General features: G+C 37.1%; 1 protein-coding gene across 2 annotated transcripts in view; it reads left to right on the plus strand.

Moving 5' to 3' along the window:
* The window catches only part of NTN4 (netrin 4), a 116,084-nt gene that overhangs the window by 94,201 nt on the left and 7,318 nt on the right, over positions 1–14,565 (plus strand). Inside the window, exons 6-9 of one of the 2 annotated variants that reach the window (XM_057743024.1) lie at positions 3,021–3,234; positions 3,596–3,711; positions 10,188–10,256; positions 13,101–13,271. In XM_057743024.1, coding sequence (XP_057599007.1) covers positions 3,021–3,234; positions 3,596–3,711; positions 10,188–10,256; positions 13,101–13,271 — 570 coding nt within the window. The remainder of the gene's footprint in view (positions 1–3,020; positions 3,235–3,595; positions 3,712–10,187; positions 10,257–13,100; positions 13,272–14,565) is intronic. The other variant, XM_057743025.1, reaches the window with a different exon arrangement.

Here is a 14,565-nt window from a genome sequence, read left to right on the forward strand (position 1 = left end):
GCAGAGGTAAAGGCGATGCAGGCATGGCCAGGGGCACCAAGACATGAAAGAGTTTCACATTTTCAGGAAGCAGGAAGAGCTTCCACATATAATGCAGAAACATAAAATGCAATGAGGATGAACCATACATTTAAAAATGGTTAAGATGGTAAATTTTATGGTATGTGTTTTTCACCGCAATTAAAATTTTTTTTTAAATCATTTAAAAGAAATGCAATGGGGAGAGTATCTAAAGACAGGCTGGAATGAGCAACCGCCTATCTCCCCCTCCTTTTTAACTTGCAGACTCCTACTCACCCTTCAGGATCAGCTCAGATGTCTAAATGACCCTTCCTTTGTGGATCCTGTGTGATTCCCTCAGCCTGTGTGCCCCTCCTCTGTGCTCTTATAGAGCTCTATTAGAGTACTAATCACAGATTATGGAAATCTTTTGTTTACTCCTCTGTTTCTCCCACAAGGGTATGAGTTCCTTGAGAACTGGCGCCATAATTTATACAAGCTTAGAAGCCTACACTTCTATTAAATTCATTAGTTATTTAATTCACTATTAATTAACCATATGCCCGACACTACACTAAGTGCTTTACATACAAGATCTCCTTTCATCCTTACAACAACTGTATGAGGGTAGATATTGTTCTCTTTCCCATTTTATAGACAAGAAAACTGAGATAATGAGAGGCTAGGTATCTTGCCAAAAGTCACACAGTTAGTAACTGATGTGAAGCCAGACTGAAGCCAAACAGAGCTTTTAGTGACAAAGAAAGTAATCATAGAGTAAGTTTCCAAGAGGATAAAGGAGGGAGTGGGACCTAGAAAGTTAGCTGAGAAGACTCAGAAGGAAGAGCTGGCCTGGCAGGCATGAGACTGTGCTATGCACCTTGCTGAAGTAATTTCACTTAAAATAGTCTCATCCTCATGAAATCTCCATGAGATGTAGATACCCAAGTGAAGAAACTGATGTTCACGGAAGTTAAATTTCTTGCCCAAGATCACAGAGCTTGTGAGAAACAAGGCCATAAACCAAGATCTCTTCCAGCTTTCTCATTTGATTATCAGAGAAAAGAGTGGAAAGATGAAGATAAGGAGATTTTGAGGTGGATAAAAGTTTATCTGAGGACCTTATCAGTGAATTAGAATCTTCAGATCAAATGGTTAGGGTGAGTTAAAAAGCCTGGAGAAATTCTGGGACAGTCACTGTGAGGAATTTTATTTAAAAAAAAAAAAAAGCCAGGTACAATTGAATAAACAGGGTGAATGGGCATCAGTTAGGAGATCCTACTGAGGTTAGGGTATATGAATTTGTGATAAAGTCAACAAGCACACTTTTTTTTACTTCGTTCAGCTATTTTTGCTCTCGCATGAACAAAGAAAGTGTGGGGATTTTCAAACTGTGAGAAGCAGGCGCTTGCGGGAGTTGGGCCAGGGCTGAGGGGAAGGATTCTTGATTAATAGAGAGGACTTGCAGAAATGGCTGATTATAGATTCTAGTCTGAGGAGCTGTCTTAGCCCATTCAGGCTGCTATAACAAAATGCCATAGACTAGGTGGCTTAAACAATGAACATTTCTTTCTCACAGTTCTGGAGGTTGAAGTCTGCCACAATATGGTGCCAGCATGGTGTGGTTCTGGTGAGAGCTCTCTTCCAGGTTGCAGACTGCCAGCCTCTGTTGTTGCTTCACATCCTTCACAAAGAAGAGAGCTCTGCACTCTTCATCCTCTTATAAGGGCACCAGTCTCATCTCTCCCAAACTGTATCCAAACCTCCCGGAAGCCTCTAAATACCATTACATTGGGGATTAGGCTTCAACATACAAACCTGGGGGCAGACACAAATGTTCAGCAGATCTTATCAAGCTTTCCTCCTGTACCAAACCTGAACTCTCCCAACTGTATAGGACTGGAGAAACAACCAACCATTTTATCTGGGGTCACTGTAAATTCATGACTACTAATTTCAAAAGGTGGCCTTATGCTGCCTGGCAATTATACTTCACTTCCTAAGTCTCTCCTTTACTCTCCCACTCCCATTCTTCATCATCTCTTTCACCTGATGACCTTGCTATTTCATCCAGAAAATACAAGCAATCAGAAGAAAAATCCCACCAGCTCCCACCACTGCATTTATCCACTTCCTTGCATTTGTATCCATATGTTCTGCCTTCCATCCTATTACTATGAACTAATCATGCTCCTACCCAAGGAGCTCCTCCTCTTCTACACCAAATCCCATCCTTTTTTCCTCGCTCAAGTAAACTAGAGTATCCCTTTAAAAATTCTCCCATCCCCCTTTACCCGTCAGTTTTTCCCTATCTACTGGATAATTTCCATCAGCATCAAACATGGTATCATTTCCCCCATCTTAAACAAACAAAACAGACAAAAAAGCCTTCACTTCTCCATTCAGTTTTAGCTACCACCACATTTCTGTGCCCTTATAGAAAACTTCTCAACAGAGCTATCTGTTCTCATGCTCAAATTCCTCTACTCCCATTCTTTCCTGAGTTTTCTGCAGTGAGGTTTGTCACTCACCATTACACTGAATATGTCCCTGTCAAGGACGCTGGCGGTCTTCATGCTGTCAAGTGCAATGATCCATCCCAGTTCCTCATCTTCTTGGACCTATCAGCATTTAACAGAGTTGATATTGTCCACCTCCTTGAAACTTTGACTTCCAGAACACCATACACTCATGATTTTTTTTTTCCTTTCTCACTAACTGCTCCTTCTTTGTCTTCTTTGCTGATTCATTCGCATCACCCCAAACAAAAGCCATTCATATTTAATGCCTTTAATTTTAGGATAAATTAGGTGGTTTAGCAGCAGATGTGCTTTTCTGATAATATCTTCTTGTCTCTTATAATTTAATTAGCTTTCATTCATGGAGTATATACTGAGTGGGTAAAGGGGGAACCTCTGAGATATGCTGTGTGGTAAAGGGAAACAGTTTGGGATTGCTGGGCCTAATCTCCACAGATAATCTAGTCACTCATTGGTCCTTGTGTGTCCTCTCTGTTTTAGTGTGTTCCTGTCATCCAGTTGGATCAGCTGTCCTTCCTTTCAGCTCAGTGACCTTCTGTGACCCCAGCAATGGTGACTGCCCTTGCAAGCCTGGGGTGGCAGGGCCACGTTGCGACAGGTGTATGGTGGGCTACTGGGGCTTCGGAGACTATGGCTGCAGGCCTTGTGATTGTGCAGGGAGCTGCGACCCTCTCACAGGAGACTGTATCAGCAGGTGAATGGCACGGCTCTTACTCTCATCTATGTGTCTTTCAGATTCTTTTGAAGACCTGGTAGTGATCTGGAAAATCTTGCATGCCACCAGTGGAACAAAGATGTATTTGCACATTTCTTTAAAGAATTTTTGTCAGATTGCAGAGTCTAGTAATTTGTTCTTGCAAGATTCTAGAGATGGTCTGCTTCATTTTGCAAAATAAATTATTCTTTTTAACAATAGGCCCTTTACAACACTGTTTATTTCTGAAAAGTGAAAGCATGGGAAGGTAGCTGATAAGGTGTAAATTTCTATATGTACATTCATCTCATGCAAGTTCTGAGAAACGCCTCAATAAGCTCATCGTTTTCTATTTTATTAGCAGCACAGACATAGACTGGTATCATGAAATTCCTGACTTCCGTTCCATGCACAATAAGAGTGAGCCCACCTGGGAGTGGGAGGATGAGCAAGGATTTTCTGCACTTCGACATTCAGGTGAGAAAATAGATATACCTGGATATCGTATTTCCAGGTCCGGTCTTGAGGGACAAATCAGAGAGCAGAGTTTGGAACTCTTTAGTTCTGAAGATAACAAAGTAGTGACCCCCATAAGTATAAAACTATTAAATATAGCTAAATGGTATTTAACAAGCTTTTGTTTACTTTCTGATTGTTAGAATAACATATAATTAGTGTAGAAAATTTGGAAAATGCAAAATATCCCAGTAAAAAAAAAAAAACACACACACACACAAAACCCCCCAAATCTCACTATCCCACTGTTAATACTCTGGTGTATTTCCGCCTCTCTCTAAAGCATACTGTTTTACACAGTTGAGAGCTATGAACAGATCCATTTAAAGGAAAAACATTCTTACAGACCTAGTGTAACTCAATATGTGCAAAGCAAAAGCTAACTGTGAACTCCTTATGTTTAAAGCTTTTATCCAACTATAAAACAAAAATAATTTTACAAAGTAAATATAAGCCAAATAGAACTAATAAAATTCAAATTAACTACATTAATTGAATATGAAAAATGATTTTTACTGAAGCCAAAATACTGTTTACTACATAAATACGATTCTTTGAGTTTATCAAATCTATACTACTCTTCCTTCTGATTCAATTTTCCTGTGATGTTTATCTGTTCTGTCATTTGAGGGGCATGCTGTGTTATGGGTGTGAAATCCTAATTTCTGTGTTCATCCTATCTCTTTGCTTTTCTCATAGAAAATCAAGTGCTTCTATTTAGCATCAACTTACTTATCACAAATACAAATGTGGACAAGAAATCTTGTTGTCAGCATTTGGTTGTAAAGTGCTCACCAAATCATCCAAATAAAACATAAGTTTTAAAATATTTTTTATTATTAAACATTACAAACACCAAAAATGTGATATGAACACCCATATGAACACTGCCTAGTGTTATCAAATCTTAATTTTGCCGTAATTGTCTCTTTTCATTTAAGTTATAAGATATTACAGATATATTTGAAGCCCCTGATGTACCAGTGTACAAACTCACCAGCCTCCCTTACCCCACAGAATAACCACTAACCTGAATTCTGGTGTTCATCAATCACTTTCATATTTTTGCTATTTTATTATATATATGTGTGTGTGTATATATATATAATATAATTAATATATGTACATATTTATATAATGTTTTAAAAATCTCATGTACATGATAACGTACCTACACTTTAAAAATTTTTTTCCAGTTAAACATGTACTGTTTTTAGATTTATCCATTCTATTATACGAATGCAACACTTTTGATTTTCCCATTGTTTGCCATTTAGGTTTATTTCCAGTTTCCAATTTTCCACTATTATATATAATGCTACCATGAATGTTCTCTTATACGTGTTATATTGTATACTCGAGAAGGAATTTCACTAGTCAGGGGTTGGCAAACTACAGCCCTCAGGTCAAATCTGGCCTGCCATCCACTTTTCTACAGGCTAAAGCTACCTGCTCTAAGGTTTAAATGGTTACACTTTAAGTGGTTATATAAGTACCTAGGTAAAATCTTTAATCTTTCCCCATGGCCCACAAAGCCTAAAATATTTATTATCTGTTCCTTTATAGAAAATGTTTGCTAACCCTTGTTCTAGGATACAGCCTAAATACCGCTGGGGCACAAGCGTGCTTACTGTCCAATTTACCACTTATTGCCAAATAGCTCTCTCAAGTGGTTGTATACATTTGCATTCCACCAGCAAAGTATGACATCCTGTTGTTCCACATCCTCACTAATACTCTGTATTTATTTAGCAAACATCTATATAGCATATACAAGGGGCCAAGCAGTATTCTAACTCATTAACTTAGGCACAGTTTAACCCATTTAATATTTATTGGACTTCTAAAATTAATGTTATCAAACCTCTAAATTTTTGCTAATCTGATGGGCGTGAAATGGGATCTTGCCATTTTAATTGCATTTTCCTGATTAGCAATTTTTCATGGTTTCTTGGACATTCTGGTTTCTTTTTCTGTGAATTTCCTATTTGTAATTTTCTTACTAATTTGTAGTTCTTCACAGACTCCTTCATTTAACAAATACTTATTGAGTACTCATACTATGTGCCAGTGCTGTAAATATATTGAACAGACAAAAATCTCAGTCCCCATTATGTTCACGAAGAAGAAGACAGCTAATAAACAAGTAAAATATTTAATGACGTTTAATGAGCAGGGATGGGGGATAAGAAGTATGAGAGGGACATACTTTTAAATAGGGTGATCAGAAAAGTCCTATGAAAGGACTTTTGAGGAAAAAACCCAAAGAAGGTAAGGGAGTGAGCTATACAGATGACAGAGGGAAAACAGTTTAGGCAGAAGATACAGCAAGTACAGAAACCCTGATGTGAGACTAGGCCTGGCTTATTTAGGAAACAAGCAAGGAGGCCAGTGTGGCTGGAGCAGGGTAAGAGGCCACAGTTTTAATATTAATACATTCTCATAGAGAATTTATGGACCCTTCAAGGATCAAGAACTCAAATTTGAGAAAGACTTGGTATCTGCAATTCCATATCATGGTTTTTTTCACGTAACATAATCTTATGCTCATTTTCCTAACTGATTTCATTTTAATTCACAACAGGGAGGAAGGTGGGAAAGCTAAGGTAATATGGAATTGTCATATTCATCTTTTTAGCATCTGAAAAGGAAAAATCGTTCCCATTAATTTTGTGCCTTAATGCTACATAATCTGAATTCTATGATGTTAACTTTAATAACCGCGTTTGAAAGGTTTCTTCTATTTTTCTAACTTCTAATTTTCAGAATTCTCCAACTTTGTCTGCCAAGCCAAATCTGTAAAAACCAAGGTTCTAGAACCGTAAGACATTCATTAAGCCAGTCATCATGTTACTAGGGAACTGGCAGCACACTAATGAAGCAGATAGCGTGCTGGCATCAGGCTGACTCCAGACTCTTACGTCCACAGCAGCTGTTAGGTCTGTGATGTCCCCAGAGAGTCTCTGAAATTCATCTGGATGAGCTCCGGATTGAGGAAGATATTGTTCAGTTTCCTGCTACACAGCAATATTCCCAGTGGGTATAAAATAGTGCCCCTGGGCACCTTTTTCAACAAAAAAGTGATAATCAGTTTTCTAAGCACTGTGGTTCATTTTCAAATCTATGTGCCTACCTACCTATTTACCTGCCATAAGTTTCCATAATTAGGAATATAATGCACTATACCAAGATACTCTTTAATTTCTACCACCTCTGGTGGGGTAGAGTCCATCAGATGTAAAATTTCACTTCCTGTACAACAAAACTGGCTTTAACTAGTACCACAGAACTGTAAACAGTACTTTTTTTTTTTGAAACGTTCTAACAACCCAGGATAACTAAATAGGTTTTCCTCCTCTTCTATATTTCTTTTAAGAAAACACAAATGGGCTGAAGCCTAATCAACAAAAATTTATTCAAAAGCAAATTTTAATGTCTGATTTCTTAACATATGAAAAGGGAGTAAGTGGAAAGCAGCTAAGGAAGGGTCTTCAAGTAACAGACCTATTCATGTTCTTTACTTTAAATTTTTTCCTGTTTTCTTTTTATACAATTTTTAAAGGCTACTTTCCATTTACAGTTATTACAAAATATTCACTATATTCCCCATGTTGTACAAGACATCCTTGAGCCTGTCTTATACCCAACAGTTTGTACCTCCCACTCCCACGGCCCTAGATTGCCCCTCCCTACTCAGGTTCTTGCAGGCTGAAGGACTAAAGAGAAGAGCATTATGTCGAGGAATAACCTATGCCATTTGGAGTTCCATTAGGTTTTACAGCATGCTAGTTACAATACTCTCCTGCTTTGGTGGAATCATCAAAGGCTGTGAGCTATCCACTCAGGGTGCTGCAGTGTCTGAATGAGCAATCCCCTGCTCTGTTTAGATGGTAAGCAGTGTTATGGAACAAATCACAACAGCTTATTTGAAGCACCTTTGATTTATCTTTCTCACTATTTAATTCCACTTTGATTTTCCACGTGCAAATCTCATTGTCTGATTTTTCAAGAAACTTTAACTACAGCCATTATGTCAATATTGTCCATACCTATCTACACGATCTCACCAGAATCACACTCTCGTTTTCACTTGTATGTCTGTCAGCATCTCTAATTCATTATATTCTCCTCATACTAGACCTCTGTTGTTTTTTGCCTGACCAGATCCATTTCCTCTTCTTTCTTGCTATTTCTGTGGTAGCTCAACCCATGTTTAATTTGGGGAACCACCCTTCCCCCACTCAATACAGTCTTGGAGAGGCCAATCAGATGTTCTCTCCCTAGAATTTAAATCTTGAGCTGAAAGTGACAAAGTCTGAAAATGATTAAAGTTCATGATTCCAATGGCAAAGTCATAAAAGAGACTGCCCAATAGATCTCTGGACCTCTCTTGTTTCTTGTCCTTTCAAAGTTCTGGTTCTTCGGCTTTATCTCCTTTCTATGAGCTACTCAATAAACTTTCAATAATTAAGTTAGACTACTGATTACTGTGGAAAAAAAAAAAAAAGCCCTTAAATTATACACCCCTAAGATGCTCTCCTTCTCCTAACTTCCCTCTTTCTGATAGTGAAACTACAATCCCCTCTGTCACCTTGGTTGAAAATTTCATGTACATTTTTATGCTTCCTCTTATCTTGTTCTCATCCAGTCCAGTGACAGGATTTGTAGACCTGTAGACCCTAACTCTGCAGCATTCCTTGATATTTCTTCCTAGCTACACCCATGGCCACCTCTCAGACCCACATCCCATCTGCCTTAGAAAGACAGTACAGTAGAAAGATCAGGGGCTTCAGATTCTCCCAAACCCAGGCTTAAAATCTGGCTTTTCTACTTGTTAGCTGTGCTGCCTTGACCAAGATAATTAACCTCTCTGAGCCTTCCTTTTTTCATTTGTTAATAGTACCTATCTCATAAGCTTATTGTAAATATTAAAAAAGATCATATGGAAAAATTCCTTATGAAGTTTATGGCTTATCATTGGTACTCAGTTTAGTTACTGTTGTGTGTTACCAATTTCACCAGTTTCTAATTGGTCCCTGCCTTCATTTTTTCTCTATTCCAATAGTTTTGATATAGTAATGCCAGATTAATTTTCATAAATATATATTTAAACTCATGTAACTTATTTAAGCTGATAGCTTTGAAAATTCCACTTTATCTAACAAATTAAATTCAGGCCCTAATTGCATAGCAGTCAAGGTCCTCCATGATACCTTCTACTATTCTCAACTCAGTCTATACCCAGGATAAACAAAACAACTGATGCTGCCAGGAACACACTCTGCCCTTTCTCTCTTACATTTTTTTGCTCACCCTTTCATCTATGTATTCCTGTCAAATTTCTATTTGTTAGAATCTTAGATGAGTAAGTAAATGTAGAAGATTTAAAATAGTGTCTGGCACATAGTAAGGGCTCCCCAGTACATGTTACCTGCTGTTATACTACTCAATGCCTATAAAATGCAATGTGTGAGGGCAGGAGGGGAGAACTTAAGGAAGGGATAGAATTATATCTAATTGTTAAATCAGTAAGAATGAAAATCTCATCTGTTCTGGGCTTTAAGAATATAAGGATGAATAAGACATAACCATTGTCCTCAAGGATCACAGTCTAGAGAGGAAACAGATGCAAAAATTAGTATAAGAATGCTGTTATAGACTACGTACAAAGGCATTTTGAAAGTCTTCCAAAGATTTCTTCTGGCAAATCTTTCAAACATAATAAGTGTAATACACAATTTTAACTGTTGGGAGAAAACAACTTAGTTATTCTTCAAAGGCCACTTCAAATCCTTCTTTACCCATGAAGACTTTTTCCATCTTCCCAAATATATGGGCCTCCCATGCAAGCATATTGTACCTCTCCTAGAACACTTATCACTGTTTACATGCTTGCTTTATTCACCTTACTGAACTATAAGCCTTAAGGCAAGAATTGTATCTTGCTCATCTTTACATATTCTCAAGTATATAGCACCATGTCCTGCACATGATAAGTGCGTAATAAATACTTTTAAAATTGGATAACACTGGCTTCAAAGGACTTCTCAATTATTTGATTTGATTTGATTTTTATTATGGTGAACATTAATTGCAAAAAGACAGTTGTCTTTCCTATAGGTTATCCATTCAGTTGTTCCATTCCATTAGCATGGGATATTAACACCTGACTATATTTATCATAACATCAATTACAAGCATTAAAATATATCATTGTTTCTACATGTCTGTATTTTCTTAGGTCAGTACTTTATTGGATGATAACTTAGTTCAAAAAATGACTCTATTTTTTTTTGAGTGACTTTTCATGGTTTCTTATGGACTATATCATATGAATCCCTCAAGCCTTAAAGAGTTATGCCACTTGGGTTTACTTGCTGATTTTTTTTTTACTTTGTTTCTAAATAACTAACAGCATTTTCATTTCTTTTCTGTAGGTAAATGTGAGTGTAAGGAACAGGTGTTAGGAAACTCCAAGGCATTCTGTGGAATGAAGTATTCATATGGTGAGTTTGAAGTCCTTGAATGCTTGTGTCTACTCAAACTAAGTACAAAGAATTTTTAAGGAAACGGGTAGCCTGGTTTATGATAGTCTCAATAAATCAAAGAACTAGTCTTATATAGTAATAGTAAACACAGTATTCTTGTCTTGACCTAGATTTTCCTAACAGAGGTGGTGTTGACTGTAACAGTGAGAGCAGGAGGCTTTTAGAGCCTGTGTGGAAAAGAGGCAAACAACAAAAAGAAAATCATGACACGTCCTTTCTTATGAATGCTTCTTGTTTTCCTAATCTAAAAGGGAAGTCTCTAATCACTTAAATGACTCCTCGGCCAGTTTATCCTGTAGTACTACTAGGCAGTAATCAGTTTAAAGCAGTATATTTCACAGTGATTAAAAGCTTAGGCTTTGGGTTCAGACCTACATGGGTTTTATTTCTGGTTTATTGGGTGGGTAACTTAACATCTCCAGACTTCCTCATCTGTAAAATAAGGATGATGCCACCTTCCCCATGAGATGAGATTTCTGAAAAGCACACAGTACATTATCTTGTACATAGACGCTCAGTAAGCGGTAGGGAAGAGGCAGGGGAAATATATTGGGGGGGCACTAAGATTAGCTCTCCTCCTGAGGCTCTTCCCTGCCCTCTCTGTGTACTCTAGGCTCCTCTACCTTTCAAATACCAGGAAAATAAAGTGTATGGACAAAGAAAAATGTCACTGCCCTAAGTAAAGACTGTTACTATCTTCACATTCTAAATGGCTTTATGTTTATTATTAAGTATATTAAAAATGCCTTATCTTGCCAACATATCATGGACTAGTGTCTGAGTCTTTTTATTATTCCATAATTTATACAGCCTGAAAGTCACATTACAATGAAGAGAAAGATTTAAGTCATGATACAAAATGTTTAGGTTCTTTTTTTTTTTTTTGGCTGCTCCACGCAGCTTGCAGGATCTTAGTTCTCCGACCAGGGATTGAACCTGGGCCCTCAGCAGTGAAAGCACCAGTCCTAATCACTGGACTGCCAGGGAATTCCCCCCAAATGTTTAGGTTCTTGATAACATTGTATTTAATCTCATAAAAGATAAAAGTGTAAATGTTAAAAACCTCATAAATCTTATCTAAAATTATGTGCATATTCCCCTTCTTTCACCTGCCAACTTGGTTAAATAATAGAAGCAAACTTTTGAAATGTATAGTGCCCAATAAAGAAAAATCAGTTCAGAGGGAATGGTATTTACTACTAAAAGCAAAAAAAAAAAAAAAAAAAAGACAATTTAGTCCAAAGTCAGTCAGTTCAGTAGAAATATCAACTGGTTTTCATTCTCACCTAGACTCAGTAGCTCTCTGAGTAAATTTACAACCACACTGGTATCTTTTAATACAACTATATTATTCTCTGCTTCAGAGAACTTGAATGCTTTTAATGATGTCATGAAATACCTTGGTCTTATTAAGTGCAATACACCCATAGACTTGGAAAACAATAATCTCCCTCTCCCTATTCTCTGACTTAATAAAAAAAAATTCATTTGTTTATTCTTTTAGCAAATATTGAGTTATAATAGTGAATAAAGTTTTTTCTCTCTCTGAGCTTACAGTCTAGTAGAAAAATAATAGTGAACATTTATCAAGCAGTGGCCACGTGCGAGGCACCACGCTACCTTCATGCGTTTATCTTATCGGGGTTCTAACCCAAACTGTGCTTCTAACCAGCCAGTCACACAACTCTGAGCAGTTACCTTCATTACTTAAAACTTGCTTCCTCATGCATAAAACGAGACCAGATGAGCTCTGGAGAGCCCTGAGAAGTCTAAAATCTGGTGAATCTATAAAGACAGCATGGCTGTCTGGCGGCCATATTCTCAGGATAAGGTACCAGCAAGACAGGGTTCGTTTATTACACAATCTTCCATCAAGATATAGATGAGCTAGTAAGAACTCTCCTAATAATACAGAACATTGCATTCAATGTTCCTTAGGTCCAGTTTATTCCCCACCCAATTTATCCCGTTACTTAAGCCTTATCCACATCCATTTCATAGATGGAAGAGCACAATAGAATCTTGAGTCATACAGAAAACTGAAGCTCTGCCATCACATAGGACAGCTTCCTAACCCCAGTCAGCTAGCATTTTGCACCAGGGAAGAAAATTAGGTAATCAGTAATATTATTTAATCTCTTTAGAATATGTAAAATATGTCCTGGCAGTAGCATGTTGCTCCTCATCACATTACACAAAGCTAGCAATTTAGAGGATAATACAGTCAGAATCTAAATAAAAACCAGGGTAACAATTCTACTTCCTGTGCACCTTTTTTCTATTTAGATTTGATAGCTGAAATGTGTTCAAGATTTATTTGCAGTAGGTGAATGGCTGATCTTCTCTTAGCATAGTGATATGGAAAGAAGCAGCAGTTGAAAATGTCTAAGAAAGAAGAGGATAGCTAATATAGATAAATGAGATGAAGTCAGTGCAAAATCAATGAGCCTAATGATTTTCTTTCTTTTTATTGAGGTATATATAGTTAATGTACAATATTATATGTTTCAGGTGTACAACTAATGATTCACAATTTTTAAAGGTTATATATATATTCCATTTACACATTATAAAATATTGGCTATATTCCCTGTATCGTACAATACAATATACCCTTGTAGCTTATTTATTTTATACATGGTAGTTTGTATCTCTTAATTCTTAATGATTTTTATAGCAAATTTCCACATTATCATCGTTTCACTTTTCCACTATATTCTGAAATGCATATTTAAGTTGTTCAAAGTTCAAAGGATAGTATGAAATTTATGCATTTTGACTTTGGGAATCGTATTGTTACAGTGCTAAAAATAAAGATTTTATCAGCTCATGATAAAGGATCTCATGCTGAGGTCAATGTGAAGATTAAAAAAGTCTTAAAATCCACCAAATTGAAAATTTTACGAGGAAAGCGAACATTATATCCAGAATCATGGACTAACAGAGGCTGCACTTGTCCAATCCTCAATCCTGGTAAGTATTAGACTTTTCTAGCTTGATACCTACCTTGTCTCTGCTGATTTGCTGCTTGTCTTACATTCTCTGAACCACAACCTAAACAAACTAGCAAGAGTGTCTCTCCTTTTCACCATCTGAATTCTGGGGAAATCCAAATGGAATTCTTTGAATTGACATCAAAAATTTTTTTCTCTTTCACATGCTCTATAAAAGTAACATATTTTAAAATCCAGGACTATAATATTCTCTATCCTGAAAGAGAAGTCTCAGATTGGTTCCAGGTGCCAGTAGCAAGGAAAGCAGTTTCATGAATTTATCTGCCCTATCACTGTATTGGAAAGCTAGGTCCTATTATGATGCCCTGGCTAGAACTTGCTCCCAAAGGAAGTTCAAGTGCAGAATTCCATCTGTGTAAATAATATCGAATTCATTTTTACTGTTGCATGAGACGCATCTGTTTCTCCTGGATAGAAAACAACTCTCGGGACTTCCTTGGTGGTGCAGTGGTTAAGAATCTGCCTGCCAATGCAGGGGACACGGGTTCAAGCCCTGGTCAGGGAAGATCCCACATGCTTCGGAGCCTGTGTGCCACAACTACTGAGCCTGTGCTCTAGAGCCCACAAGCCACAACTACTGAGCCCGGGTGCCACAACTACTGAAGCCTGCATGCCTAGAGCCCGTGCTCCGCAACAAGAGAAGCCACCACAGTGAGAAGCCCGGGCACCGCAATGAAGAGTAGCCCCTGCTCACTGCAAATAGAGAAAGCCCACATGCAGCAATTAACACCCAACACAGCCAATAAATAAATAAGTAAACAAACAAACAAAAAGAAAACAACTCTCAAGTTATCATCTTTTTCATTAAATGATCATTCTGGTTTCTAATTAGAAACGGCAAAAATAAACAACAACAACAAAACTACAGAATCTTAGAGAAACTTGGAATAGAGGGAAATTTGCACCTTAAAACATTATGGCAGACACAGAGGCAGGCAAGTAAGGATGGGATTCTTACCTGTTTGCTCTACAAGTACACTCTTCATACTGTGTCATACGCTGCTTATTTCTCTGTCTCTCATTAAATTTGAGGATGAGATTTAGATTTGTGACCATACTATTTCCAGGGCCTACCATTAGTACCCAAATAACAGTAACATAGTACCCAGATAGTAAGGTCTAGTAAAACAAATAGCATATTTTTTATTTTTTTGTCTTTCTTATTTATTTATTTATTTATTTATTTATTTATTTATTTATTTATTTTTAAAGCTATTTGTTTATTTATTTATTTATTTATTAAAGCTCTTTAT

This window comes from Hippopotamus amphibius, chromosome 7, assembly GCF_030028045.1.
Source record: "Hippopotamus amphibius kiboko isolate mHipAmp2 chromosome 7, mHipAmp2.hap2, whole genome shotgun sequence".
Classification (NCBI taxonomy): Eukaryota; Metazoa; Chordata; class Mammalia; order Artiodactyla; family Hippopotamidae; genus Hippopotamus; species Hippopotamus amphibius.